This window comes from Procambarus clarkii, chromosome 14, assembly GCF_040958095.1.
Source record: "Procambarus clarkii isolate CNS0578487 chromosome 14, FALCON_Pclarkii_2.0, whole genome shotgun sequence".
In the NCBI taxonomy this organism is placed as follows: Eukaryota; Metazoa; Arthropoda; class Malacostraca; order Decapoda; family Cambaridae; genus Procambarus; species Procambarus clarkii.
In genome coordinates, this window is record NC_091163.1 from 8,688,687 (window position 1) to 8,715,799 (window position 27,113).

At 45.8% G+C, this 27,113-nt stretch overlaps 1 protein-coding gene across 1 annotated transcript in view; it reads left to right on the plus strand.

Moving 5' to 3' along the window:
- LOC123771875 (protein N-terminal asparagine amidohydrolase) overlaps positions 1–27,113 on the plus strand; it is a 159,654-nt gene that overhangs the window by 127,722 nt on the left and 4,819 nt on the right. The window contains exons 3-6 of the mRNA XM_045764617.2: positions 20,456–20,674; positions 22,209–22,316; positions 25,262–25,362; positions 26,171–26,332. Of these exons, the coding sequence (XP_045620573.1) occupies positions 20,456–20,674; positions 22,209–22,316; positions 25,262–25,362; positions 26,171–26,332 (590 nt within the window). The remainder of the gene's footprint in view (positions 1–20,455; positions 20,675–22,208; positions 22,317–25,261; positions 25,363–26,170; positions 26,333–27,113) is intronic.

A 27,113-nucleotide genomic window follows, 5' to 3' on the forward strand; every position in this document is an offset into this window, starting at 1 on the left:
TCTCGGCGTCTGATGACAGTTGTGGGTTGTATCTTGGAGAAGGACAGTCGTAAGGGGGGTAGAAATAGCCTAAGCTACTCTATCCCTTTGAGATGTATTTCTTTCTTATCTCAATAAACATACTTGAACTTGAAGGACAGTCGTTGCCTAGAGGGACACCGACAATTGTAAACCATTCCATTCACCTGGGCACTAGGAGACTCGAACCCTGAACCCATGACTATTTTGTAGGACATTATACTCTTAGATGAGGAAATTAAAGAACAAAGAGTCATACCATACAGTATGCATTAACCAGGACATGTTTTAAAAACGGAAGAGAAAGAAAACGAAGATAGAGACGAATAATGGGTAAATAGCAGGCTAGAGAACAGGTAAAGAGAGAGAACACATCCTAGCAGAACAGTTGGTCAGACCAACGTGTCGAGGAACCCGTTCACATGAACAACATAACATCAGTAACATGCTGGAAGCTGTCAATAGTAAGAACATTGACAGATGTGAGCAGGAACTCTTTCTGCACACTACACACCTGTACAACGATAATACCAGACATTTACAACATCACTAGTGCTTTAATTAAGGGAACTCGATCTCAATCATAGAGGAAAGGAGCTGAGGAGGGGATATGATCACTACGTGTAAAATACTCGCTCCTACTGTCTCTCATCTACTCGGCCACAGTTTCACCCTCCCATATGGAATACTCCTGCACCAACCTTCCTGCCTCTCACCCCCCCCCCCCTCTCCCAATCTCCCTCTCACCCCCCCCCCTCCTCCCAGTCTCTCACCCCCTCCCAATCTCCCTCTCACCCCCCCCCCTCCCAGTCTCTCACCCCCTCCCAATCTCCCTCTCACCCCCCCCCCTCCCAGTCTCTCACCCCCTCCCAATCTCCCTCCCACCCCCCCCCCCCTCCCAGTCTCTCACCCCCTCCCAATCTCCCTCCCACCCCCCCCCCCCTCCCAGTCTCTCACCCCCTCCCAATCTCCCTCTCACCCCCCCCCCCTCCCAGTCTTACTGTCAACCTTTAACATTTGAATTTATCAGCAACTAGACTTGTCCATCCTCCTTTCCTCTCCCCCTTTCTCTTACCTCTCCCCTAACCCCCCTCCCTCTCCACTCCCCCTTCCATCCCCCCTCTCTCTTCCCCCTCCATCTCCACCGCCCACACTCCTTTCCTGGCCTCCTTTCCACGTCTTTGTGGGGTATACTGGCATACCCAGCATAATGCTCCGCCTGATATACCAGTTTATTTCTGTGTCTTGAGTATGAGTCTTGTGCTGAATAGTTAGTTCATTACCAATGGGTCAGTTCTACCTTGTGCTGGTTCCGGGGATCAATGTGCCATCGCAGGCCCGGTCTCTAACCAGGCCTCCTGGTTGGTGGCCCGGTCAATCAGGATGTTAGACGCGATCTCACAGACTGAAGGATCATTTAGCACCTTCAGAAACTCACACAACATTCCAAGGTAACGTTCAGGGGCCAGATTCACGAAGCAGTTACGCAAGCACTTATAAACCTGGGGGCCAGATTCACGAAGCATTTACGCAAGCACTTACGAACCTGTACATCTTTTCTCAATCTTTGGCGGCTTTGTTTACAATTATTAAACAGTTAATGAGCTCCGAAGCACCAGGAGGCTGTTTATAACAATAACAACAGTTGATTGGCAAGTTTTCACGCTTGTAAACTGTTTAATAAATGTAACCAAAGCCGTCAAAGATTGAGGAAAGATGTACACGTTCGTAAGTGCTTGCGTAACTGCTTCGTGAATCTGGCCCCCAGGTTCGTAAGTGCTTGCGTAACTGCTTCGTGAATCTGGCCCCAGGTTTGTAAGCGCTTGCGTAACTACTTCGTGAATCTGGCCCCAGGTTCGTAAGTGCTTGCGTAACTACTTCGTGAATCTGGCCCCAGGTTCGTAAGTGCTTGCGTAACTACTTCGTGAATCTGGCCCCTGACCCCTTCCCAGTGCTGTATAGTCTTAAAGACTTGGCGCTTTCCCCTCATAATTCCATTTCCTCTTAAAATAAACACGGAAATATGAAAGCCAAAAAAATTTAACAGAGCCAAAATGATCATTGATACAGCCTATGTTTTGTGTGCGTGTGTACTCACCTATTTGTACCAGCTCCAGCTCTTGAACCCGGCTTTTCCAGCCGTTGGTTATTTAATGCAATGACTCCCTGGCCTATTTCGTTATCATACTAGCTGTTACAGTTATGAATGGAGTTATCCTCGAGTTATCCTCTACAACCTGCTCCGTTAGGTCATTCCATTTACTCACTTCCCTCATGCTAAAATAAAACTTTCTAATGAACAAATCCACAAGGGCCGTGACGAGGATTCGAACCTGCGTCCGGGAGCATCCCAGACACTGCCTTAATCGACTGAGCTACGACAGGGTTAAAAGAGTTGAAACCTAAGTTCTACTGAACTTTTGATACATCATGTTAGTTGATTTGTGTGTAAAAAAAACTTCCTAACATCTCTATGACACATTTTGAGTGTCAAGCTTCCATCCGTGGCCCCTTGTTCTGCTGATATTCATTGTAAACATGTTCTATGTTTCCACCCTGTCAATCCCTGGAAGTATTTTATACGTCTGTATCATGTCCCCCTCTCACTCTCCTCCTCTGTACTCAACTAGTTGTGTTTGCGGGGGTTGAGCTCTGGCTCTTTGGTCCCGTCTCTCAACTGTCAATCAACAGGTGTACAGGTTCCTGAGCCTACTGGGCTCTTATCATATCTACACTTGAAGCTGTGTATGGAGTCAGCCTCCAAATACTCACCTAATTGTGCTTGTGGGGGTTGAGCTCTGGCTCTTTGGTCCCGCCTCTCAACTGCCAATCAACTGGTGTACAGATTCCTGAGCATGCTGGGCTCTATGACGTACGTGTGTGTGTGTGTGTGTGTGTGTGTGTGTGTGTGTGTGTGTGTGTGTGTGTGTGTGTGTGTGTGTGTGTGTGTGTGTGTGTGTGTGTGTGTGTGTGTGAGAGGTCTCCACAAACACGCCCTCATCCATTCACAGCCGTCACACACACACCTCACCCTCTTGTGTAGCGCAAGTCAAGGGGTCAAGAGACGGCCTTGCCAAGGGCGTTGGGAAGTAGGCACGAGGGATCAATGGGTGACCGGTGTATGTGTGGACGCCCTCACACACACACACACACACACACGTACACATACACACACGTACGTACACGACCCCCCCCCCCCAGCCAGGAGGGCCCTTCCCCCCCCTTCCCGATGACGTAAGGGCTCCGTCACAACATTTACATACTAACATTGACCTTGCGCGTGGTGGGTCAAGGGTCGCATCGCAGCCTTCAAGAGAGGGGCAGGGGGAGCCCTGGGGGTCAGGGGTGTAGGGGGGTACTCGCCCCCCTCCCCCCCCCCCACACACACAGGCTGGAGCCTTTAGTAGCTACCTCCTTGGTACCTATTTACTACTAGGTAACACAACCGTGTGAAAGAAGCAGCCCACTTGTTTCTGGCTAGATCGGGAATGGAATCCGGGCCCTCTGGACTACGACCCCGAGCGATGTCCTCTCGAAAGAGACAGACAGCCATGCAGGCATAGACAGACAGACACAGAATCAGACAGACATATAAGAGAAAAATATGCCGGGAGACAGAACATTAGACAACTGACGGTTAGAAAGGCGGGGTCCAAGAGCTACCAGCTCGATCCTGCGGTCACAAATAGTAAACACACACAGTGACCAGGGGCCAGATTCACGAAGCAGTTACGCAAGCACTTACGAACCTGTCCATCTTTCCTCAATCTTTGGCGGCTTTGTTTACAATTATTAAACAGTTAATGAGCCCCGAAGCACCAGGAAGCTGTTTATAACAATAATTGACAATAACAGTTGATTGACAAGTTTTCACGCTTGTAAACTGTTTAATAAATGTAACCAAAGCCGTCAAAGATTGAGGAAAGATGTACACGTTCGTAAGTGCTGGCGTAACTGCTTCGTGAATCTGGCTACAGGTGTATGGGAGAGAGGGAGGGAGGGAGGGACGGGGAGGACATTGAATGAATGACCTTGTGAGAGGAGTCAGGGGTCACCAGACGGCCTCCAGGGGTCGTGAGGGACGGGTTAACCAGGAGGTCAACGGAGGTGAGAAGGAGGGTGAGGGACAGGGCAGTGACCACGGGGATAGAGAAGTATTCCCCATTGAAGAACATTACAAAGAAGTCGATTAAGGCAGTGTCTGGGATGCTCCCGGACGCAGGTTCGAATCCTCGTCACGGCCCTTGTGGATTTGTTCATTACAAAAGAACATTGCAAGAGGCGGTGAGTCACAATAACGTGTCGGAAGTATGTTGACCAGACCACACACTAGAAGGTGAAGGGACGACGACGACGTTTTGGTCCGTCCTGGACCATTCTCACAATTGACTTGAGAATGGTCCAGGACGGACCGAAACGTCGTCGTCCCTTCACCTTCTAGTGTGTGGTCTGGTTAACATACTTTAGCCACGTTATTGTGACTCATCGCCTGCATTCAGATCCACCTATATAAGGCTCTAGTTGGGCCGCATCTAGAGTATCCCCCAGTACCACTACACACCATAAAGAAAACTAACATGCAGAAACTGCAAGCTGTGCAAAATAAGGCGCTAAGGAGAGCAGCAAAACACCGTCCACCATATGATCAGACAATCCAGGAGCTCCAGGAACTCCTGAACACACAGCCACTAAACATCAGACTGCAGCACCAAGCCATCAGGGTGTGGAACACCATCCCAATGTTAGAGGACCCAGTGTTTGAAAGATTGCTCCAAGATTTTGTTTAAGGGAGGGGATGGAGGGAAAGATGATTGTGTTGTTGTTATAGATTAAGCTACTCTGAACAAGTTCCAAGTAGCACGGGCTATGGTGAGCCCGTAACTTACCTGGCACAGGAGCGGGGCAAGTAGCACGGGCTATGGTGAGCCCGTAGTGGAAAGATGAAGGTGAAAGTTTAGAAGTGGGAAATACAGTGTGAGTTGTGATAGGCGGGCTGTCCGCCTTGCTGACAGGGAACTCTTCTTCGGGAAACGATCGCCTGGGTTCGTATCCCGGCCGGGGGAGGATTGACTGGGCGCCAATCCTTAACTGTACGCCTCTCTTCACCCAACAGTTAAATCGCTACCTGGTTTGTTAAACGATTTGGCGGGTCGTATTCCGTGGGAGAAAATAGTATTAAGGACCCGTCCATAATGGACGCAGAACAAATGACAAGTTCACTTTTAAAGCAAAATAAAATTAAAATTAAAATAGAAGAAAACCCAAAGATATGAGCAGCAACACCTTGAAGAGCACCATGATATCTTAAACCTTTGTTGACATTCTTGTGATAGCAGCAACCACAGAAAACGAGGCCCATTATCGATGAACTAACGATGGTAAACAACTCCCAAAGCAATTACAATTATCAAGCAAACAATAACAACACATAAGATATCATCTAAGACAACCAAAAGTACATTAGCACAGAGAAAGTTTAATATTTCGGAAGAAAATGAACATTTACCATATCAACAAAACACAGAAAACGTAAGAAAATTAAGAAGGGAGAACTCTAGTAATCTTAAGTATCCTATTAAAAATCTTCTCAAAGAGAAGAATAACGGCACCACTACAAGCGCCAACGAAAGGTGGAACAGTAGCAGCAGTTATCGCAAGAATATAAAAATAACCGGGGACAATATATAACAACCTATAACCATAAAACTCGAATTCCAATCGTGAGGAAGAGTGAGAGAGAGTCTTGTGAGAGTCTTGTGAGAGTCTTGTGAGAGTCTTGTGAGAGTCTTGTGAGAGTCTTGTGAGAGAGTCTTGTGAGAGTCTTGTGAGAGTCTTGTGAGAGAGTCTTGTGAGAGAGAGTCTTGTGAGAGTCTTGTGAGAGAGTCTTGTGAGAGAGAGTCTTGTGAGAGTCTTGTGAGAGAGTCTTGTGAGAGTCTTGTGAGAGAGTCTTGTGAGAGTCTTGTGAGAGAGTCTTGTGAGAGTCTTGTGAGAGAGTCTTGTGAGAGAGTCTTGTGAGAGAGTCTTGTGAGAGTCTTGTGAGAGTCTTGTGAGAGAGTCTTGTGAGAGTCTTGTGAGAGAGTCTTGTGAGAGAGAGTCTTGTGAGAGTCTTGTGAGAGTCTTGTGAGAGTCTTGTGAGAGTCTTGTGAGAGAGTCTTGTGAGAGAGAGTCTTGTGAGAGTCTTGTGAGAGTCTTGTGAGAGTCTTGTGAGTCTTGTGAGAGAGTCTTGTGAGAGTCTTGTGAGAGTCTTGTGAGAGAGTCTTGTGAGAGTCTTGTGAGAGTCTTGTGAGAGTCTTGTGAGAGTCTTGTGAGAGTCTTGTGAGAGAGTCTTGTGAGAGAGAGTCTTGTGAGAGTCTTGTGAGAGAGTCTTGTGAGAGAGAGTCTTGTGAGAGTCTTGTGAGAGTCTTGTGAGAGTCTTGTGAGAGAGTCTTGTGAGAGAGAGTCTTGTGAGAGTCTTGTGAGAGAGTCTTGTGAGAGAGAGTCTTGTGAGAGTCTTGTGAGAGAGTCTTGTGAGAGTCTTGTGAGAGAGTCTTGTGAGAGTCTTGTGAGAGAGTCTTGTGAGAGTCTTGTGAGAGAGTCTTGTGAGAGTCTTGTGAGAGAGTCTTGTGAGAGAGTCTTGTGAGAGTCTTGTGAGAGAGTCTTGTGAGAGTCTTGTGAGAGAGTCTTGTGAGAGTCTTGTGAGAGAGTCTTGTGAGAGTCTTGTGAGAGAGTCTTGTGAGAGAGTCTTGTGAGAGTCTTGTGAGAGAGAGTCTTGTGAGAGAGAGTCTTGTGAGAGAGAGTCTTGTGAGAGAGAGTCTTGTGAGAGAGAGTCTTGTGAGAGAGAGTCTTGTGAGAGAGTCTTGTGAGAGAGAGTCTTGTGAGAGAGTCTTGTGAGAGAGAGTCTTGTGAGAGAGTCTTGTGAGAGTCTTGTGAGAGTCTTGTGAGAGAGTCTTGTGAGAGTCTTGTGAGAGAGTCTTGTGAGAGAGTCTTGTGAGAGTCTTGTGAGAGAGTCTTGTGAGAGAGTCTTGTGAGTCTTGTGAGAGTCTTGTGAGAGAGAGTCTTGTGAGAGAGAGTCTTGTGAGAGAGAGTCTTGTGAGAGAGAGTCTTGTGAGAGAGTCTTGTGAGAGAGAGTCTTGTGAGAGAGTCTTGTGAGAGAGAGTCTTGTGAGAGAGTCTTGTGAGAGAGAGTCTTGTGAGAGAGAGTCTTGTGAGAGAGAGTCTTGTGAGAGAGTCTTGTGAGAGAGTCTTGTGAGAGAGAGTCTTGTGTGAGAGTCTTGTGAGAGAGAGTCTTGTGAGAGAGTCTTGTGAGAGAGAGTCTTGTGAGAGTCTTGTGTGAGAGTCTTGTGAGAGAGTCTTGTGAGAGAGTCTTGTGAGAGAGTCTTGTGAGAGAGTCTTGTGAGAGTGTCTTGTGAGAGAGTCTTGTGAGAGAGTCTTGTGAGAGAGAGTCTTGTGAGAGAGAGTCTTGTGAGAGAGAGTCTTGTGAGAGAGAGTCTTGTGAGAGAGAGTCTTGTGAGAGAGAGTCTTGTGAGAGAGAGTCTTGTGAGAGAGTCTTGTGAGAGAGAGTCTTGTGAGAGAGAGTCTTGTGAGAGAGTCTTGTGAGAGAGAGTCTTGTGAGAGAGTCTTGTGAGAGAGAGTCTTGTGAGAGAGAGTCTTGTGAGAGAGAGTCTTGTGAGAGAGAGTCTTGTGAGAGTGTCTTGTGAGAGAGTCTTGTGAGAGAGAGTCTTGTGAGAGAGAGTCTTGTGAGAGAGAGTAACTACAAAGGTGAAAGGTCAAGTTCCTTACGCCTGGCCTTGTGACCTTCCGTACCCAGTGGGTTACGAACCAAGTGGGAACGAAGATAACTCTTGAGACAAGTGTCTTGAGTTAGTCTCTGCGGGTTGAGTACATTGTACTTCTTGACTGCTTGTACCAGGTACTTCCAAGAGTACTTCCTTACCTTTCTTCCGCTTCTTGGTCTCTTATCTTCCACCGGTCGTTTCGTAATTGTCAATTTATATACGTTGTTCTTATCCACTTTGTTCATGCTCTTCTGATAGCATGCGCCTGATGCTCCTGTTCACCTAGCGGTAAATAGGTACCTGGAAGTTAGACAGCTGCTACGGGTTGCTTCCTGGGGGTAACAAAAAGGAGGCCTGGTCGAGGACCGGGCCGCGGGGACGCTAATCCCCGAAATCACTCAAGATAACCTCAAGATAACATGATTCAACCCATCCTTCTGAGGTGATAGTACCTATTGGTACTTTCCACTAAAATAGTCATTATAAATACTATAATTTCGAGTACGTACCCGTGTCCTCGTGGCTGTAACCCGGGACGCGAGTTCAATCCCACAGCACTGCTCCAAAAGACTTTCAGATATATATACAAGGCAATTTGGATTGGATTGTGTACCTTTGCTTCTTGTTAATTGTTGTGCTTCACGAGGTGCAGATAATTCATTGTTTAGATTATTAAATTGATTTTAATTATCAGCTTCCCATTTTCTTATGTTTTCTTAGTTATTTTGACTTTTGTGTTGGTTTTATACTTTTATCTCCTTCTTGAGGTTATCTTGAGATGATTTCGGGGCTTTAGTGTCCCCGCGGCCCGGTCCTTGACCAGGAATCCACCCTCAGGAAGCAGCCCGTGACAGCTGACTAACTCCCAGGTACCTATTTACTGCTAAATTCGGTCATTATCTTTTTCCCATTCTTGTAAGTTGACTTCCCATTACGGTGTAAATACCTTCGCGTATTGTTTACCCTTCCCTATCACCCTTCCCCGTTTTCATTACCTTACACTTGTTGGGGTTGAACTCTTGGGCACTCCTGGAGTTGGTGAAGATCTTCGTGCCGCAGTCTACAGTCCTCAAGGCTGGCGTTCCTGGTTACCGTTGCTCCACCTGCGAACACTAACAGTTTACTGCGACCCTCTGTTTCCTGCCCATCAGGTACTCTATCACACAGGTCAATGTCCTACACCTGTGATCCCAGCCTGTGTGTCTTACACACCTGCCTTTTGTGACAAGACGGTGCCAAATATACAAGGAACGGGAGCCGGTCGGCCGAGCGGACAGCACACTGGACTTGTGATCCTGTGGTTCCGGGTTCGATCCCAGGCGCCGGCGAGAAACAATGGGCAGAGTTTCTTTCACCCTATTCCCCCCTGTTACCTAGCAGTAAAATAGGTACCTGGGTGTTAGTCAGCGGTCACGAGCTGCTTCCTGGGGGTGGAGGCCTGGTCGAGGACCGGGCCGCGGGGACACTAAAAGCCCCGAAATCATCTCAAGATAACCTCATCTAAAGATAATGGTTGTTGCGTCTTAGAAAATGGCGCCTCTGTCAAGTGTCAGTTTTTCCCTATACGGCCGTGTTAATGTTTGTCCTTCCCTGGTGTGAGAGGTGGCACGGAGAATGAGCAGTCTTGTGTATTTACGATTTTGTGCCTGCGGGATCGAACCTGTTAGCTCTTGGACCCCTACCGCCCCTCTCACTCTCTCTAGGCGAATAGAAGCATCAGGTGAAAGAAACTGTCCATTTCTTTCTGCCTCGATCGGGACTCGAATCCGGGCCCCTTAGGACTACGACCCCAGAGCGCTGTCCACTCAGCTGCGATACCCTGTGCATCAAATAAATCATCAAATGCATCAAAAAGCTGTCAGGAGCGTTCACTTTCATTGTTTTATATCGTTTTATATATAATTATATAGTGTTTATATATAATTATATATTATATATATTTATAAAACTTATTATTGTTTTATCGGGGTGGTAAACATGTCCTTTAGGGGACATGTTTAGCACTAATTTTTCTAATTATTCATTCTCATTCTAATTTTTTAGGATTTCACTAATTTCTTTGTGATCTTCAGTGTGAATAGAGGCATCAGTTGAAAGAAATGAACCTTCACTTGTGAATACAGGTCCAATACTGTCCGAGGGGTTTATTTCGATTTTGAGTATGTGAAGAAATATTTTTGTTAGTTTTTATCTCTTGTATAATTTTCTCAATACCATTTCTTTAATATGACTGCTTCAGTCTCTGTTCTGTGTCCTCCATCTCCCCTGTTGTATTCTTTCTTCGTAAAGATAATCGTGTCTTGCTTAAGCTTTTCAGATATATTTGTTTCCTTCTTCTGTAGAGCTGTCTGCGTTCTCCAAGCTGCTGCTCTGCCAGTCTTTCTGCTCTCTCACACACACACACACACACACTCACACACACACACACAGACACACACTCACACACACACACACTCACACACACACACACACACACACACACACACACACACACACACACACTCACACACACACACACACACACACACACACACACACACTCACACTCACACACACTCACTCACTCACTCACTCACTCACTCACTCACTCACTCACTCACTCACACACACACACACACACACACACACACACACACACATACATGTCTCTGACAGACTTGATATACTTCGGTCGTCAGCTCTATTCCTTGTGTTAGAAAATACAATATATTACAATATTATTTAATATTAAATATTAGAACATTTTCCCATTAAATGTTTGAAAAGTTCCACTTACTTGCTCCCCAATCTAGACTTTTATTATTGAAACTGAATTGACTAACACCTCTCGCTTCGCTCATTTTGGTGGGGAGCTGTTACGAGTAATGATGTTAGTTTGCACTTAAATGAGCTTGCGATGTCGTATCAGATCGTAATGTCCCTGATTATTTCTTCATTGTTTGTAACGATCAGATCTACAATATTGTCGGTGAGTTGGCTCTTATATGCTGCTTGAGCAAAACTTGTTTGCAGAATCTAATTAGTTCTCTGACCTGTGGTTGGTTAGTTCCTGATAGTTTTCCTGTTATGATATAGTTTGATATTCTCCATCCAAGTGTGGGCAGGTTGGAGTCTCCTGGGAAGATATTATTTGGTATTGGGCTCGGTGGATTATCCAGATTATTGTGTGTGTGTGTGTGTGTGTGTGTGTGTGTGTGTGTGTGTGTGTGTGTGTGTGTGTGTGTGTGTATCTTACCCATTTAACTTTAAGTATCAGTTTAATCTTATGATTACACTGCTGCAGCCCATGGCAAGAAGGCTGATTGAGGGCTTGAACTAGGGCTTATTAGTGGCCTTGGAAGTGAAGTCGTGTCTCTTCACGCCAGGGACCAGCCCCTCCTACCCCCTGGATCCCTGTGGCGATCCCTGGTGGATCAGAGACTGGTGGATCAGAGGCTGGGGAGGTCTTGAACTGCTGATTTTTCAATCGAGTGAGTTCTGGCTCTAATGATGATTCAGGAGATATTCAGGTTCCCAAGACAGGTTTCGAAACACACCATTTCCTTGTAGCATTGGCAGTGTTGGGTGGGCGTGGGACACTTAAGTGGGGCGTGGGCCAGGCCAGGTTCCCGTCGCCCCCCACGCCCACCAAGCACACGCCCACCAAGCACACGCCCACCATATTAATTGCAGCCTTCGGGCAACGAATGCAGTCTCAGCAATCGTCAGGGAAGGCTGGCCACAGACCAGACTGAAGGAGTGGAACACCGCTGGAAACCAACAACACAACTCCTGGTGGATCGGTTGATCCACCAGGATCCCCCCCCCCCCACACACACACAGTGGTGTAGGTGTGACCCAGTGGTGTAGGTGTGGCCAGTGGTGTAGGTGTGGCCAGTGGTGTAGGTGTGACCCAGTGGTGTAGGTGTGGCCAGTGGTGTAGGTGTGACCCAGTGGTGTAGGTGTGGCCAGTGGTGTAGGTGTGGCCAGTGGTGTAGGTGTGACCCAGTGGTGTAGGTGTGGCCAGTGGTGTAAGTGTGGCCAGTGGTGTACGTGTGACCCAGTGGTGTAAGTGTGGCCAGTGGTGTAGGTGTGACCCAGTGGTGTAAGTGTGGCCAGTGGTGTAAGTGTGACCCCCAGCCACCGCCGCGGGAGCACAGCTAAAAACATGATTAATTATCTCCATTAAACGCGGCAAAAAGCACAAATACTAATCATTCATCATGGAGACAGACCCGACCAATGTAGGCTAATTGTCGAGACGGTAATAGACAGATTGGGGCAATAATCACTGCTGGCTTTGTCAGCAATTTTAACTTTGTTTTTTTGTCGTTCTAATTCGCCAATTTACTGAATGCTTTCCGCCATCTTTTCCTCGTTGATTAAGAGAAGATTTAGTTATTATCTATAGTTATTATCTAGAGATGCTGGGGTGTGGGGGGAGGGGGGGGGAAGGTGTAAATATCATAGTTTTCACCTCTGTGTCGCCTATATTTATGGCTAATATTATCATGCCTCGACTTGGGGTCGAGATTTTGGTTCTCTCTTAATTAGAATATAATTTGATTACTTTCTTTACAGAGGACAAATGGTCCTGTTTATAAACGGTTGGGCTTAACAGCTTATTCAGTTTACGGTTCTTGCGAGGCTTTGTGTGACAGGGGACAGGCTTGATTTGTGAGAGTTTGGTCCACCAGGCTGTTGCTTGGAGCGGCCCGCAGGCCCACATATCCACCACAGCCCGGTTGGTCCGGCACTTCTTGAAGAAAACTATCCAGTTTTTCTCTTGAAGATGTCCACGGTTGTTCCGGCAATATTTCTTATAGTCGCTGGGAGGATGTTGAACAACCGTGGACCTCTGATGTTTATACAGTGTTCTCTGATTGTGCCTATGGCACCTCTGCTCTTCACTGGTTCTATTCTGCATTTCCTTCCATATCGTTCACTTCAGTACGTTGTTATTTTACTGTTCAGATTTGGGACCTGGCCCTCCAGTATCTTCCAGGTGTATATTATTTGATATCTCTCTCGTTTCCTTTCTAGTGAGTACATTTGGAGAGCTTTGAAACGATCCCAATAATTTAGGTGCTTTATCTCGTCTATGCGTGCCGTATATGTTCTCTGTATTCCCTCTATTTCAGCACACTCTCCTGCTCTGAAGGGGGAAGTGAGTACTGAGCAGTACTCAAGGTGGCAGTAGTCAGTACTCACCAAAATGTGTACACAAAGTCTGTTTTGTCTCTGGTGATGGATACGGAGCTGTTAACGTGGGTGGCGCCTAGTTGTGCCTACAAGGGACGAGCTTTAGCTCTTGGACCACGCCTTTAACATTGTCAACTAGTATACAGGTTTGAACAACCTTCACGTCTTGGCGGATTCTATTTGTTTACTACTTACACGAGTGCTGTGTGTGCGTGTGCGTGTGTGTGTGTGTGTGCGTGTGTGTGTGTGTGTGTGTGTGCGTGTGTGTGTGTGTGTGTGCGTGTGTGTGTGTGTGGTGTGTGTGTGTGTGTGTGGTGTGTGTGTATGTGTGTGTGTGTGTGGTGTGTATGTGTGTGTGTGTGTGGTGTGTATGTGTGTGTGTGTGTGTGTGTGTGTGTGTGTGTATGTATGTGTGTGTGTGTGTGGTGTGTGTGTGTGTGGTGTGTGTGTGTGGTGTGTGTGTGTGGTGTGTGTGTGGTGTGTGTGTGGTGTGTGTGTGGTGTGTGTGTGGTGTGTGTGTGGTGTGTGTGTGGTGTGTGTGTGGTGTGTGTGTGTGTGTGTGGTGTGTGTGTGTGTGTGTGTGTGTGTGTGTGTGTGTGTGTGTGTGTGTGTGTGTGTGTGTGTGTGTGTGTGTGTGTGTGTCTGTGTGTGTCTGTGTGTGTGTGTGTGTGTGTGTGTGTGTGTGTGTGTGTGTGTGTCTGTGTGTGTGTGTGTGTGTGTGTGTGTGTGTGTGTGTGTGTGTGTGTGTGTCTGTGTGTGTGTGTGTCTGTGTGTGTGTGTGTGTGTGTGTGTGTGTGTGTGTGTGTGTGTGTGTGTGTGTGTGTGTGTGTGAGAGTGTGTGTGTGTGGGTGGTGTGTGTGTGTGTGTGTGTGTGTGTGTGTGTGTGTGTGTGTGTGTGTGTGTGTGTGTGTGTGTGTGTGTGTGTGTGTGTGTGTGTAGACATGACAAGCACCTCAGCAGATGTCTCTCCACCAGAGGATGTCGCTAGCTACCAAGGTCATCCCGTCAGTAATTTACCTTGTTCTAATTCTTAAGTATTTACTTATTTCACTTATATACAAGAAAGTACATTGGGTTTGTGAGAGTACATAACATTGGTGTTCTTACATCCTGACAAAGCCACTAACACCCACAGCATATTCTTAGACTGTTGTTCTGACAACAGGGGAATGAGGCTGGGTTAGGAAGCCTGGCCGAGGTAGTTTGGCGGGGCTGGGCTTGGCCTGGCCGAGCTTGTACTGCCTCTTCGTTTGTCTCATCTCACGACTCTGCCATTTGTTGATTGCCTGCCTGCAGGGCTTCGTGTCGCGCCCTGTACCTGTTGCAACATAGCAACACACACTTAATTGCATTACCAAATCATTCCCTTAATTGTCTGTGTAAAAGCGGGCGCGGAATTACGCGAGATCACCGCTTTGTCATGTAATTCTGCTTCATCTCTCTCTTCTCAGCCCTTTCATTTGTATCTTTTTAGGGGTGTAAGGGGAAGTTTTTCTGGCGTGTCCTTGGGTCTAAGTTTGTATACCATGATGGCGTCCCTTTATGCCTGGGGGGAGCCCTGTGGTGCTAACCTGACAGGGGTTACCTGACAGGGGTTACCTGGGGGGAGTGTGGTGTAGCTCTGTGTCCCCAGCCTGAGGGGTAGTCTTCTTGTACCTGTTTCAACTTTACTGCCGTTCCGGTTCTCTTATCTGGCCTTGAAGTTTTGGGTGGAGGTGGCTTCTACAACTTATGTCTGTGTTCCATCTGTTGACCACTATGATAAGGGTATTTTACCATGTTTCTTCGATTCGTCTGTGTCTCCAGCTTCCACCTGTGTCCTCTTGTCCTACTTTCTCTCTTTAAAGAGGGTGCCCTTGCCCATTCTATTTCCCCTCAGTATCTTGTATGCTGTGATCATATTTCCCGTTCCTTCCCTTCTACGTTAAATTTAGTTCCATTAATGTGTTCTCGTAGCGGAGTGCACTTAGCTCTGACAGTAATCTTGGTGCAGACCTCTGTACTGTCTAGTAGGCTTTTGTCTTCTTGGACGATTCTGTTTCTAGATTCTATTGGGTGTTTAGAAAGTAGTTTAGCATCCCAAGTCATGCCAGCCAGCCTCCCATATTGTGCCGGTGTTAATCTATTGGTTAATCTAATAAGTTTATGGGGCATGGCTTTCCCCATAATATCTTACACTCATCTGTTGCAGAGTACTGGAGTGTACTCGTCTAGTTGTGCTTGCGGGGGTTGAGCTCTGGCTCTTTGGTCCCGCCTCTCAACTGTCAATCAACTGGTGTATAGGTTCTTGAGTCTATTGGGCTCTATCATATCTACACTTGAAACTGTGTATGGAGTCAGCCTCCACCACCGTGTGGTGTGGTGTGGTGTGTGGTGGTGGTGGTGGTGGTGTGTGGTGTGGTGTGGTGTGGTGGTGTGTGGTTGTGGTGGTGGTGGTGTGGTGTGGTGGTGTGTGGTGTGGTGGTGGTGTGTGGTGTGGTGGAGGAGATAGTGTGATTCGTCATCTTAAGGGCGAGGAAGAGAGATAACGGGTGTGAAGGAGGTCTTCACACTGGGAGGTGTTGGTAGGTAATGTCTACGGGTGAGAAAGTAGTTATCTTGGGTCGAGTGTTTTATCTTAAGATGTTAGGCAGATGTTTCCTTCAGGTGTTGCGCTTGATAGAGCGAGGTTTGGGTTATGTGGGGTGTTGGTTAGATTTATGATAACCTTGGCTGACAGAGATATCACGTTATCTTAAGGGTGATGTGTGTGTTATCTTAGGATATTGCCGGTGGTTGAGTGGACAGAACACTGGACGCGTGATCCTGTGGTCCCGGGTTCGATCCAGGGCGCCGGCGAAAAACAATGGGCAGAGATTTTTCACCCTGATGCCCCTGTTACCTAGCAGTAAATAGGTATCTGGGAGTTAGTCAGCTGTCACGGGCTGCTTCCTGGGGGTGGAGGCCTGGTCGAGGACAGGGCCGCGGGGACACTAAGCCCCGAAATCATCTCAAGATATACCTGCTTGATGGGGTTCTGGGAGTTCTTTTACTCCCCAAGCCCGGCCCGAGGCCAGGCTTGACTTGTGAGAGTTTGGTCCACCAGGCTGTTGCTTGGAGCAACAGGTCCGGCACGTCTTGAAGAAAACTGTCCAATTTCCTCCTGATATCCACGGGTTGTTCCGGTCATTATACACAAAAAGTATACAGAGAGAAAGATTTAGGAGTGGATATAATTCTAACTGAAACCACACACATAAACAGGATAACATCAGCGGCATGTGAGAGGCAGACAAATATAAGAACATCGTTTAGACACCTAAATCAGGACTCTAAGCAAATCTACACAACATTTCTTACACATGAGAAAGAGCTACACACCACGGGGGTGTGTAGGGGGCGTCTAGGGCGCCCCTGGGGTGTGTAGCTCACTAGGGCGCCCCGGGGTAGGGGAGATGGGAGAGGTCAACTTACTGCAGAAGGTGGAGGGCGTGGCTGCCCAAGTGTTGACGTCGACACGATAGTGTCTGGCGGGAACAGGGCAGCCACTGCTCCTGCTGCTGCTGTACCTGGTGTTGCTGTACCTGGTGCTGCTGTACCTGCTGCTGCTGTACCTGGTACAGTGTGAGAGTAACGCGGGCGTCACCGTACCTTCACAGTAAGAGATAATTTACCTCAGACAAGAACAGTGATCTTGGCTCACCTTTCCGACCTCCCTTTCCCAGGCTTTCCAAAGGTAAATGGACCTCCCTCAATTACCCATCCTCCCTCAACCCCCCCCCTCACCTACCCATCCTCCCTCATCCCCACCTACCCTTCTTTCCCCCTATAGTCAATCCGTTTATCAGGTTTTACAACACTTCATCTTGTTTATTGTGTGTATGTGTACTAGAGGTATTTTGACAGTGAGGGGGAGTGGCTCTGGGGTGTGGGGTGCAGCTGGGGGGGTGCGGTTGTGGCAGGTGTGGGGTGAGGTGTGGCTGCAGCTCTCATGACGCCCCGTCCTCCTAAGATCCCCAACGTCAAGAAACTGACGTACTAATGTGCCCTGTCCTAACATTCCCTCAGGAGTCACAGTGCCCGTCTAAGAGCTTAACATAATTCTCTTTTCTTAGGCTTTTGTTAATTTATCGTCTAATTGACGTGTTATGTGTTCTTGTGTATACGTAAATAAACGTATTTATTGCCAGTTAAAAATATATCTTATTTGATTATATATATTCAGTTGATGTAGAAAACATAAAATAGCCAGTGGGTGGTGTGTGGGGCCAGATATTTCCCAGTGGGTGGTGTGTGGGGCCAGATATTTCCCAGTGGGTGGTGTGTGGGGCCAGATATTTCCCAGTGGGTGGTGTGTGGGGCCAGATATTTCCCAGTGGGTGGTGTGTGGGGCCAGATATTTCCCAGTGGGTGGTGTGTGGGGCCAGATATCTCCCAGTGGGTGGTGTGTGGGGCCAGATATCTCCCAGTGGGTGGTGTGTGGGGCCAGATATTTCCCAGTGGGTGGTGTGTGGGGCCAGATATCTCCCAGTGGGTGGTGTGTGGGGCCAGATATCTCCCAGTGGGTGGTGTGTGGGGCCAGATATCTCCCAGTGGGCGGTGTGTGGGGCCAGATATCTCCCAGTGGGTGGTGTGTGGGGCCAGATATCTCCCAGTGGGTGGTGTGTGGGGCCAGATATCTCCCAGTGGGCGGTGTGTGGGGCCAGATATCTCCCAGTGGGCGGTGTGTGGGGCCAGATCTCCACTGAAGAAGTACCTGAAGGGTTGCAAAGAGCCACTTGCCCGGTATTTAAGTAGTGGGTGGGGTCGTTGGCGGTACACAAGCAGGTGGGTGTTTTATCCAGTATGGTGATGTTTGCTGAGGGCGGACAGGGAGGGGGTGAGTGTTGGGCATGGGGTGGGGGCGCTGGGCATGGGGTGGGGGTGGGGGGGCGCTGGGCATGGGGTTGGGGGGCGCTGGGCATGGGGTGGGGGCGCTGGGCATGGGGTGGGGGCGCTGGGCATGGGGTGGGGGCCGCTGGGAAGGGGGGTGTGTGTTCAGTGGTGCGAGACTGTCCCATCTCTGTGGGCCCACTGCATCACACATGATGTACCCCAGCACCAAAATGCTTAAACACTCACCTTGCTGTTAAACGTTAAGTTCGCCTATATTACTTTATATGTAATTCACAAGTAGTTATGTGAATGTTGACAGGTGCCAAGCGCAGGCAGGTGTGGCGTACCAAGCGCAGGCAGGTGTGGCTTACCAAGCGCAGGCAGGTGTGGCATGCCAAGCGCAGGCAGGTGTGGCATGCCAAGCGCAGGCAGGTGTGGCGTGCCAAGCGCAGGCAGGTGTGGCGTGCCAAGCGCAGGCAGGTGTGGCGTGCCAAGCGCAGGCAGGTGTGGCGTGCCAAGCTCAGGCAGGTGTGGCGTACCAAGAGCAGGCAGGTGTGGCGTGCCAAGCGCAGGCAGGTGTGGCGTGCCAAGCGCAGGCAGGTGTGGCGTGCCAAGCGCAGGCAGGTGTGGCGTGCCAAGCGCAGGCAGGTGTGACGTGCCAAGCGCAGGCAGGTGTGACGTGCCAAGCGCAGGCAGGTGTGGCGTGCCAAGCGCAGGCAGGTGTGGCGTACCAAGCGCAGGCAGGTGTGGCGTACCAAGCGCAGGCAGGTGTGGCGTACCAAGCGCAGCATCGAATATAAAATTGTGTAAATATTAATGTTTATTCAGTAACACTGTAGGAAGATCAACAAATAAGCAGGTTATTTACACCAATAACGTAGGCAATTATGTAAGTATTAGGGCAAGAGAGGCTATGTAAGACGGTTGATTGTTGATTGATTACGGTTGTTGAATGTAAGACGGATGACTGTTGATTGATTAGGAACCCTTACATAGCCTCATAGATGAGGCTATGTAAGGGTTCGTAGATTAACATGGAGAGAGAGATGCTAGAGGACCTCACTCGTCACCACCTCTCTACCCGGAGATAAAATCACAACTTCAGACCGATACAGGAACTGCCTTGGGCGTATGCAAATGAGCAGATGAAGCTCACGTGAAACGAGACGCGTGATAATTCCCTGCAAGGCGCGGATGAGCCGTGGATTGCATAAATAACAAGTGATCGATGGTGATTGGGGGTGATCTACATTCCGTTTTCTTCACGTCGTGTAATCTGTGCCGGTGAAGGTAATGAAATCTACATACTATTCAATCCTCCCCCGTGGCATTACTCGCTGATATGTGGCAGTTGATTACAAGTCGCTGAACATTCATCATGCGCTCGCGCATTCGCTCCGGGTAAAAACCCATTTCCTAGTCTCTGGACCGGAGTGGAGGGATGAGTTTGCTGACGTCACGGGTGATGGTGGGAGGAGCTTGCTGACGTCACGGGTGGTGGTGGGAGGAGCTTGCTGACATCACGGGTGGTGGTGGTGGGAGGAGCTTGCTGACGTCACGGGTGGTGGTGGGAGGAGCTTGCTGACATCACGGGTGGTGGTGGGAGGAGCTTGCTGACGTCACGGGTGGTGGTGGGAGGAGCTTGCTGACATCACGGGTGGTGGTGGTGGGAGGAGCTTGCTGACGTCACGGGTGGTGGTGGGAGGAGCTTGCTGATGTCACGGGTGGTGGTGGGAGGAGCTTGCTGACATCACGGGTGGTGGTGGGAGGAGCTTGCTGACGTCACGGGTGGTGGTGGGAGGCGTTTGCTGATGTCACGGGTGGTGATGGGAGGAGCTTGTCGACGTCTCGGGTGGTGATGGGAGGAGCTTGCTGACGTCACGGGTGGTGATGGGAGGAGCTTGCTGACGTCACGGGTGGTGATGGGAGGAGCTTGTCGACGTCACGGGCGGTGGTGGGAGGAGCTTGCCGATGTCACGGGTGGTGGTGGGAGGAGCTTGACATTATAGGCAGTGATGGCAGGAATTACCAGACTTCACGAGAAGTCACGGGGAGAAACTTGTTTAGGCCGTGACTGGTGATGAAAGATGGAGTGGTAAGGGCCATTGAAGATATATAACAACCAGGAGAGTGTATACAGTAATGAAGCCCAGGTGAGCTCCATTGCCAGGCGTTGAATATAATTATACTGCCCCACACAATTAAAAATACCACTCTAATATCAAGTGCCTTTTAGAGGTATTTATTAACCTCAATCTTGAACATAAGTTTATCTGTATATTTAGATCATAGAAGGCAATCTGGGTACACGTTCCCTTGGTGGTTTCTCTTAAGTCTTTACATGTTCCACGGTTACACTGTTGCATTACAATGCACTACGAGTAGCCTTGGAACCTATATACACTAAGAAAACCAGAGTACGCATTCCCTTCACAGAAGTATTTAATGTTCAAATTTTGAAACAGTCTCTCTCATATTTTCTACATATAGATTGATGTATCTATCTCGCAAATATTCCAAGTAATAGAATTTGTACAATTATAAGCATTTCCAATATTTTAGAGGTTTTATTGAATTAATTTAGGTTCTCCCACATGTGGTTAATTTGGCTACTGACTTATGTGATGTTAATGGAAGTGCCTCTTACAGGTTCTGGGGCGGTGGGTCTGGCACACTTCGACAAGTGCAGCCATGACGAGTGTCTGAGTGGGCTACACATCTGCTCTCACGACGATGGGGTCCTGCACCTGCTCACCCGCATCAACGAGCTCTCCATGGGATACACCGATGGTCGTCTCGAGCTGTGCGTCGTCGGAGGCTTCCAGGACGCAAGAGCCATTTGTGAGAAGGTCACACTCTCCCTCCTCAGTGAGTAAGCTCATTGTCTCTCTCCCCTCTCCACAGTAAGCTCGTCTCCCTCTTCCCTGCTGTTCCGTCTTGAATACTGCTAGATACCCGCTTTCCCCATCAGAGCAGGAGAGATTGCCGAAATACGAGGGAATACAAGGAATATATATGTCATACTTATACGATAAAGCACCTTAACTATTGGGATCATTTCATAGCTCTCCAATTGTACACTAGAAAGGAGACGACTTAGATATCAAATAATATTTACATAAAATACTGGAGGGCCAGGTCCCAAATTTACACAGCAAAATAACAAAGTGGAAAGGTACGGAAGGAATGCCCAATAGAACCAGTTTAGAACAGAGGTGCCCTAGGCACAATCAGAGAACACTGTATGAACATCAGAGATCCATGGTTGTTCAACATCCTCCCATCGAGTTTAAGAAATATTGCCGGAACAAAAGTGGAACGTCTTTAAGAGAAAAATGGGTAGTTTTCTTCAATTAGTGCCGAAACAACCGGGCCTCTCCAGGCAACAGCCTGTTGGATCAAGTTCTCACAAGTCAAGCTTGGCTGCGGGAAAAGCTTGAGGAGTAGAAGAACTCTCGGAACCTTGTCCAGGTGTAATCCATATCCAGGAAGAACCTTCCTTTTGGAATTACTCAGTCACTATGATAAAATCATAGAAGCATTGAAAAGAAAATCCAGATGTTGTATTCAGACTTTTGTATATGATAAATGTGACCATGTAGCAATAGCACACACAATGAGTCCAAAGGAATAACAAAGTGGGGTGAATGTACAGTATATTCAATTTCCTGACAAACAGGTCACAAAAAATCACAGCAAACTGAATAAAATCAAGCATGATCATATTGAAAAACTGAACCCCAAGATAATGTCATTGTACAGCGAGTCATCCCAGGATCAGAAACAAAAATTGCAAATCACAGGTTTGTCATCCTTTTCTGACAATACCGAATCAGCATTAATACTGCCAATTGGAGATGCTGAAAACTAGAGATATTAATAGTCTTTCAATCAGCCAAACATCAAGTAAACATGTGGAAAACATTTTGAACATAAATGGAAAACATTATGTTCAAAAAACATTATGTTATATTTCAGTTGTTCAGTTTACTGTATGTTAAAAGCGAAAAATTTAAACGGGATACAGGACACGAGATTTAATCAGATCTCACAGTCCATAAATGACAAAGAATCTAGGATACAAAGATAAATTTTTCATAGGAATTAACCATAAATTCCTACGGTCTCTTAAAAATCGTATTCCAAAATTAAAGGTTGAAATACTGTACAAGTTCCTGTTATGATTTTTCTGATGTAATTATGCAGATGTTGATACTGTACAGTACTTATGAAATAATTAAGATTATTATGTCTTACATTATATTTAAGGTGTAAATATTGACTTGAGTGCTGATGAATTTAGTTACCTGTATTTATATATTTTCTTGTGAAATACACTAATTTTGAATTGCAATGATTCAAATGCTATTGTATATAAAACTTATAAATATCATTGTTGCAGATGCCATGCACAAAAGCCCACCACAGATCCACCTGGTTCTGCTATGCACCGGAGAGATGAACACCACGCTACGAGGCAACATCTCATGGCCACTTGTGAAGGGCATAGGTGCGTGCATGATCTGTATCATTAATCATGTGTTTTTGCCAAGTATAGGCATGCGTGTGTGTGTGTGTGTGTGTGTGTACTCACCTAATTGTACTCACCTAATTGTGCTTGCGGGGGTTGAGCTCTGGCTCTTTGGTCCCGCCTCTCAACCGTCAATCAACTGGTGTACAGATTCCTGAGCCTATTGGGCTCTATCATATCTACATTTGAAACTGTGAATGGAGTCAGCCTCCACCACATCACTTCCTAATGCATTCCATTTGCTAACTACTCTGACACTGAAAAAGTTCTTTCTAACGTCTCTGTGGCTCATTTGGGTACTCAGCTTCCACCTGTGTCCCCTTGTTCGCGTCCCACCAGTGTTGAAAAGTTCGTCCTTTGTTTTGTTCGTCCTTGTGTGTGTGTGTGTGTGTGTGTGTGTGTGTGTGTGTGTGTGTGTGTGTGTGTGTGTGTGTGTGTGTGTGTGTACGTGTGTATTCACCTAATTGTGCTTGCGGGGGTTGAGCTCTGGCTCTTTGGTCCCGCCTCTCAACCGTCAATCAACAGGTGTACAGGTTCCCGAGCATATTGGGCTCTATCATATCTACACTTAAAACTGTGTATGGAGTCAGCCTCCACCACATCACTTCCTAATGCATTCCATTTGTCAACCACTCTGACACTAAAAAAGTTCTTTCTAATATCTCTGTGGCTCATTTGGGCACTCAGTTTCCACCTGTGTCCCCTAGTGTGTGTGCCCCTTGTGTTAAATAGCCTGTCTTTATCTACGTGTGTGTGTGTGTGTGTGTGGTCGCATCACAACTGTAATGTTTCTGTTACGTGAATTATGGTGACAAACACACACTAAGAGAATATATATATATTTGGACGAATGTACAGTAGTACAGGTATACAGAAGTTTGCAGGTGACACTTGGCGAGCAATGATGTGATAGTGAGTCGAGTGCACTGAGAGTCGGTGTTGAATGGTACAGTATCTCTCAAATGTCTGTTCTAAATCACTCTTGAAAGTAGACTTATCATTACTCGCTTCACGATTGCTCATGTGATCAGACCACACCTCATCGCCCTCTAAAGTTTGGAAGGAACGTTAACTGTAATTAGCACTAACTCATATCTTTTCCCTAATGAGTTTGGAGCAAGTATATTATTGGCATAATCTACTCGCTACACCATCATTCTATTTATCCCCTTAATTAAATTAGCAGGAATACTGATGTTGAAGCCATCGACTCATTTTAAAAAGAGTAAAACACTATTGGATATCATACAACTATATATTATATGTGCTTCAAAATTAGATTCAGTAATACTAAGCAAAATAAAATTGCATTTGACTGGGTATTAGGTATCCCCTAAAATTAATACTTTTATCATTTCCTGTGAATTAATTTTTTTACTCCAAAATTTGTGGTGGCCATTTGATGTTTGGAGAATGCTTTAGTACATAGATTTGAAACTTTTATTCCCTGTGCACTGTGGCATAAGGAAAAACTCTGTTAATAGGCTATGTAGACGTTAGAATCGATTTAAAAATAAAAAAAAGGAGGCTCTGTACCTCTAATAAGGAGGGGGCCACATTCTGGTTCTGGTCCCTGGTAGGCCAAACAGGGCCCCTTTGGTGGCTGATTTGACTTAGTAGTGAGACATCTCACTGAGATGGCTTCAGGGAACTATCAAGAGGCTTCCATAAACAAGTGGACACAAGACCACTTGGAGAAGTTACAACAGGAATGGGCAAAAAGAACAAAATATGGGATTGGTTGTAATTCCTGCACTAATATTGGAAGAACACTGTCAAGGGAAACAACAGCAAAATGTACAAAGTTGGCAAACATAATGACATTTAAAAACCTAAACTGGAACTCATTTTAGATGACCTACACAACCGATGTGAGGCCAGTACTTAAAAATATTGTCATGTAATTAGCACCTCGTGAAACATAAAACTAAACTTGGAAAAGTGCAAATATATATTTGAAGACCTATTGTCTGAATTAAGAGGTCTGTCTGAACTGTTAAGTCACAAGGCCAAGTTGAGGGAACACAATCTCGCAACCCTAGACCAAAGAAGGAGCAGAAGGCATTTGATCACTATGTAAAACATACTGAGGGGATTAGAAACCATAGACAAGGACAACCTCCTTAAATTATATTGAGAGAATATAAGAAACACACAGGAAGAACTTGGAAATGTAAATGTCAAGGTAACATAATGAAACAATAGTACCCTGTGTAAATGGTCTAAAAGTAAAATGTACTGAAACTTAATAGTGGAAGCGGTACCTGGGAGTTAGACAACTGTTGCAGGCTGCTTCCTGGGGATGTGTAACAAAAGGGAGGGCTGGTCGAGGACCGGGCCGCGGGGACACTAAGCCCCAAAATCATCTCAAGATGAGCTCCATCCACTACCCAGAGAGCATTTACAACAAAGAACATCAGGAAAGTTAAAGAGCACCAGGTACACACAGAGGGTAGTGAACATCCTGTAGTCAGTGTAAGGTAAACTGTTAGATGAGCACCACCATTTCTACCAACCATGGTTACCATCAACACTTATGATGACCACTACTATCTGTACTACAATGGTTAATTGTAGTACAGATTAGATAATTGTAGATAATATATTTCCTGTACTGATTGCACCACCTTAATTATTTTTTAAGATATGCCATCATGTGAATCTCTTTTGAATAGCTACAATTAAAACTTTAAAGGTTTTTATTTAATTCCGTGAATAAGAAGACAAGATTTTACGAAGTGTTCATATGGTTGCATATATATATATATATGCCACCACGGTAAATGCACTGAATTTCATTATTTTGAAATATGGATTAAATTGTTACTTCAATTATATAATTAAAACACGTATATTTATCAGGTATGAGTGCCGTAAAAAAAATGGATTGTCTTATTTAACTAAAATGCAATTGGTGCCAACAGGTGTGAGCACACAGACTGGCAAGATCTTCCCTGCCACGTTTACTGACAAAGGACCATATCTTGTCCTTCGTTCCACTAGGGTCTTCACTGGTGCACAACAGGTTTGTTATTGCTAATTTCAAAGTTACATATACAGTGTACCTGAAAGTTACACGTACAGCACCTGAAACTTGTGTGTATATTACTTGCTTAGTACTGCATAATCCCTTTACTGTACAGTTAAATTTAATGATTTAGTCATTAGAAAATGTGGATTTGAAGATATTCAGTCACCTCATATTATGTTAAGAGCACACACACATGTAGGCCCACTACACTTCTTGTTTTATTTACAGTATTTATATACAAATAGTACAGTGGGTTTGTAGCAGTACATAACATTGGTGTTCTTACATTCTTGTAAAGCCACCAACATGCATAATGTTTTGGGAAGGCCCTTAATCTAACACATAAAGTAAAATTAATATTAAGTACATTGTAGCAAAATTTGAATTGGATATAATATTACAGGGTTATGTATACAGGAATAAGGAATTGATTCAAGTTTATTATTATAAGGGACGCTTACTATTGGATGGGATAATGAGGGAATGTTTATGGTTAGGTATTAATGTATTTTGTGAAGCATGATTGAATATCAAGAAATGTATAATTCCTAAATGTTTTCACCTTTTAATTTCATAACCCATGGAACATTCTGCTTGGTATCTTCTTGCAACCAAATATTAATAGTAAATAATAAATTATTATTATTATTATTGCCATTTCAGAAAGCAATATCTTTAAAAAAAGTTTAGTACCTATATTTAAGTTGAAATGGCAAGTGAATATGTAGTATTGTGATAGACATTGAATACTGTATGTATTGTTTTATCAACATTTAACTAATACCAATTTTTCTTTTGTCAGATGGTTGATATTTACGACTGTGCTCTGGGATTATTGCGAATTGGGCCATTTAACTACGAGCCTCATGCAGGCGTGGAACTCCTATTACAGCAGACAGACGATGTCATTCTTCAGTGTCTGTCCACAACACCAGAAGTTGAGGGACCAAGTTGGGTCAAGATGGTGGGTGTTGCATCATTACCATACATGGTTTGAACAAAAGTACAAATGAATACAGTAAATAGCAAATGAATACAGTACTGGACTCTGTAGTATTGACCAAGGAGATAGACAAATACAATTGCAGACGATGAGTCACAATAACGTGGCAGAAAATATGAAAACTAAACCACACACACATGTGAGGACAACGTTTTGGTCCATCTTGGACCATTATCAAGTCGACAATCGACTTGATAAGGGAAAAAGTATTACCTCAACTTTTTTCTTACTTATTCAGTTTCATCAAATTAGATTTGATTAGATGGCTTTAAAAGAGAACATGATGTATTATAGGTACGATACATTGGGGGCAAGACAACACTTAACCATGTTTTAACTCATTTCCCAGCAAATACTGAATGAAGTTACCATTACATGAAGTAATACATAGGTACATTTGGTTCATGTTAAACATATGACCATTTACATTACACAGCTGTATATCCTTGCCGCTACCATCAGCGCCCACTTACCCTTCCTTACCCAGGGCTCGAACCTAGTCAATATCGCTCACAAGACACGTGCTATGAGCAAGCTACCTTTGCACCAGTATTCAACCATGGCAAGTTTTAACTTTTCTGCATGAACTTCAACAAAGTTTGTGCTGGACTCGTGTGTTTTGTACCCAATATTTTCACTCGACCATTAGAGCAGATGTAATGACAGTTGTAATCATCAAGGAATTAACTTTGAGAGAACACTGAAAAAGATGGACTAACTAAATACAGTGCTACTATATTAA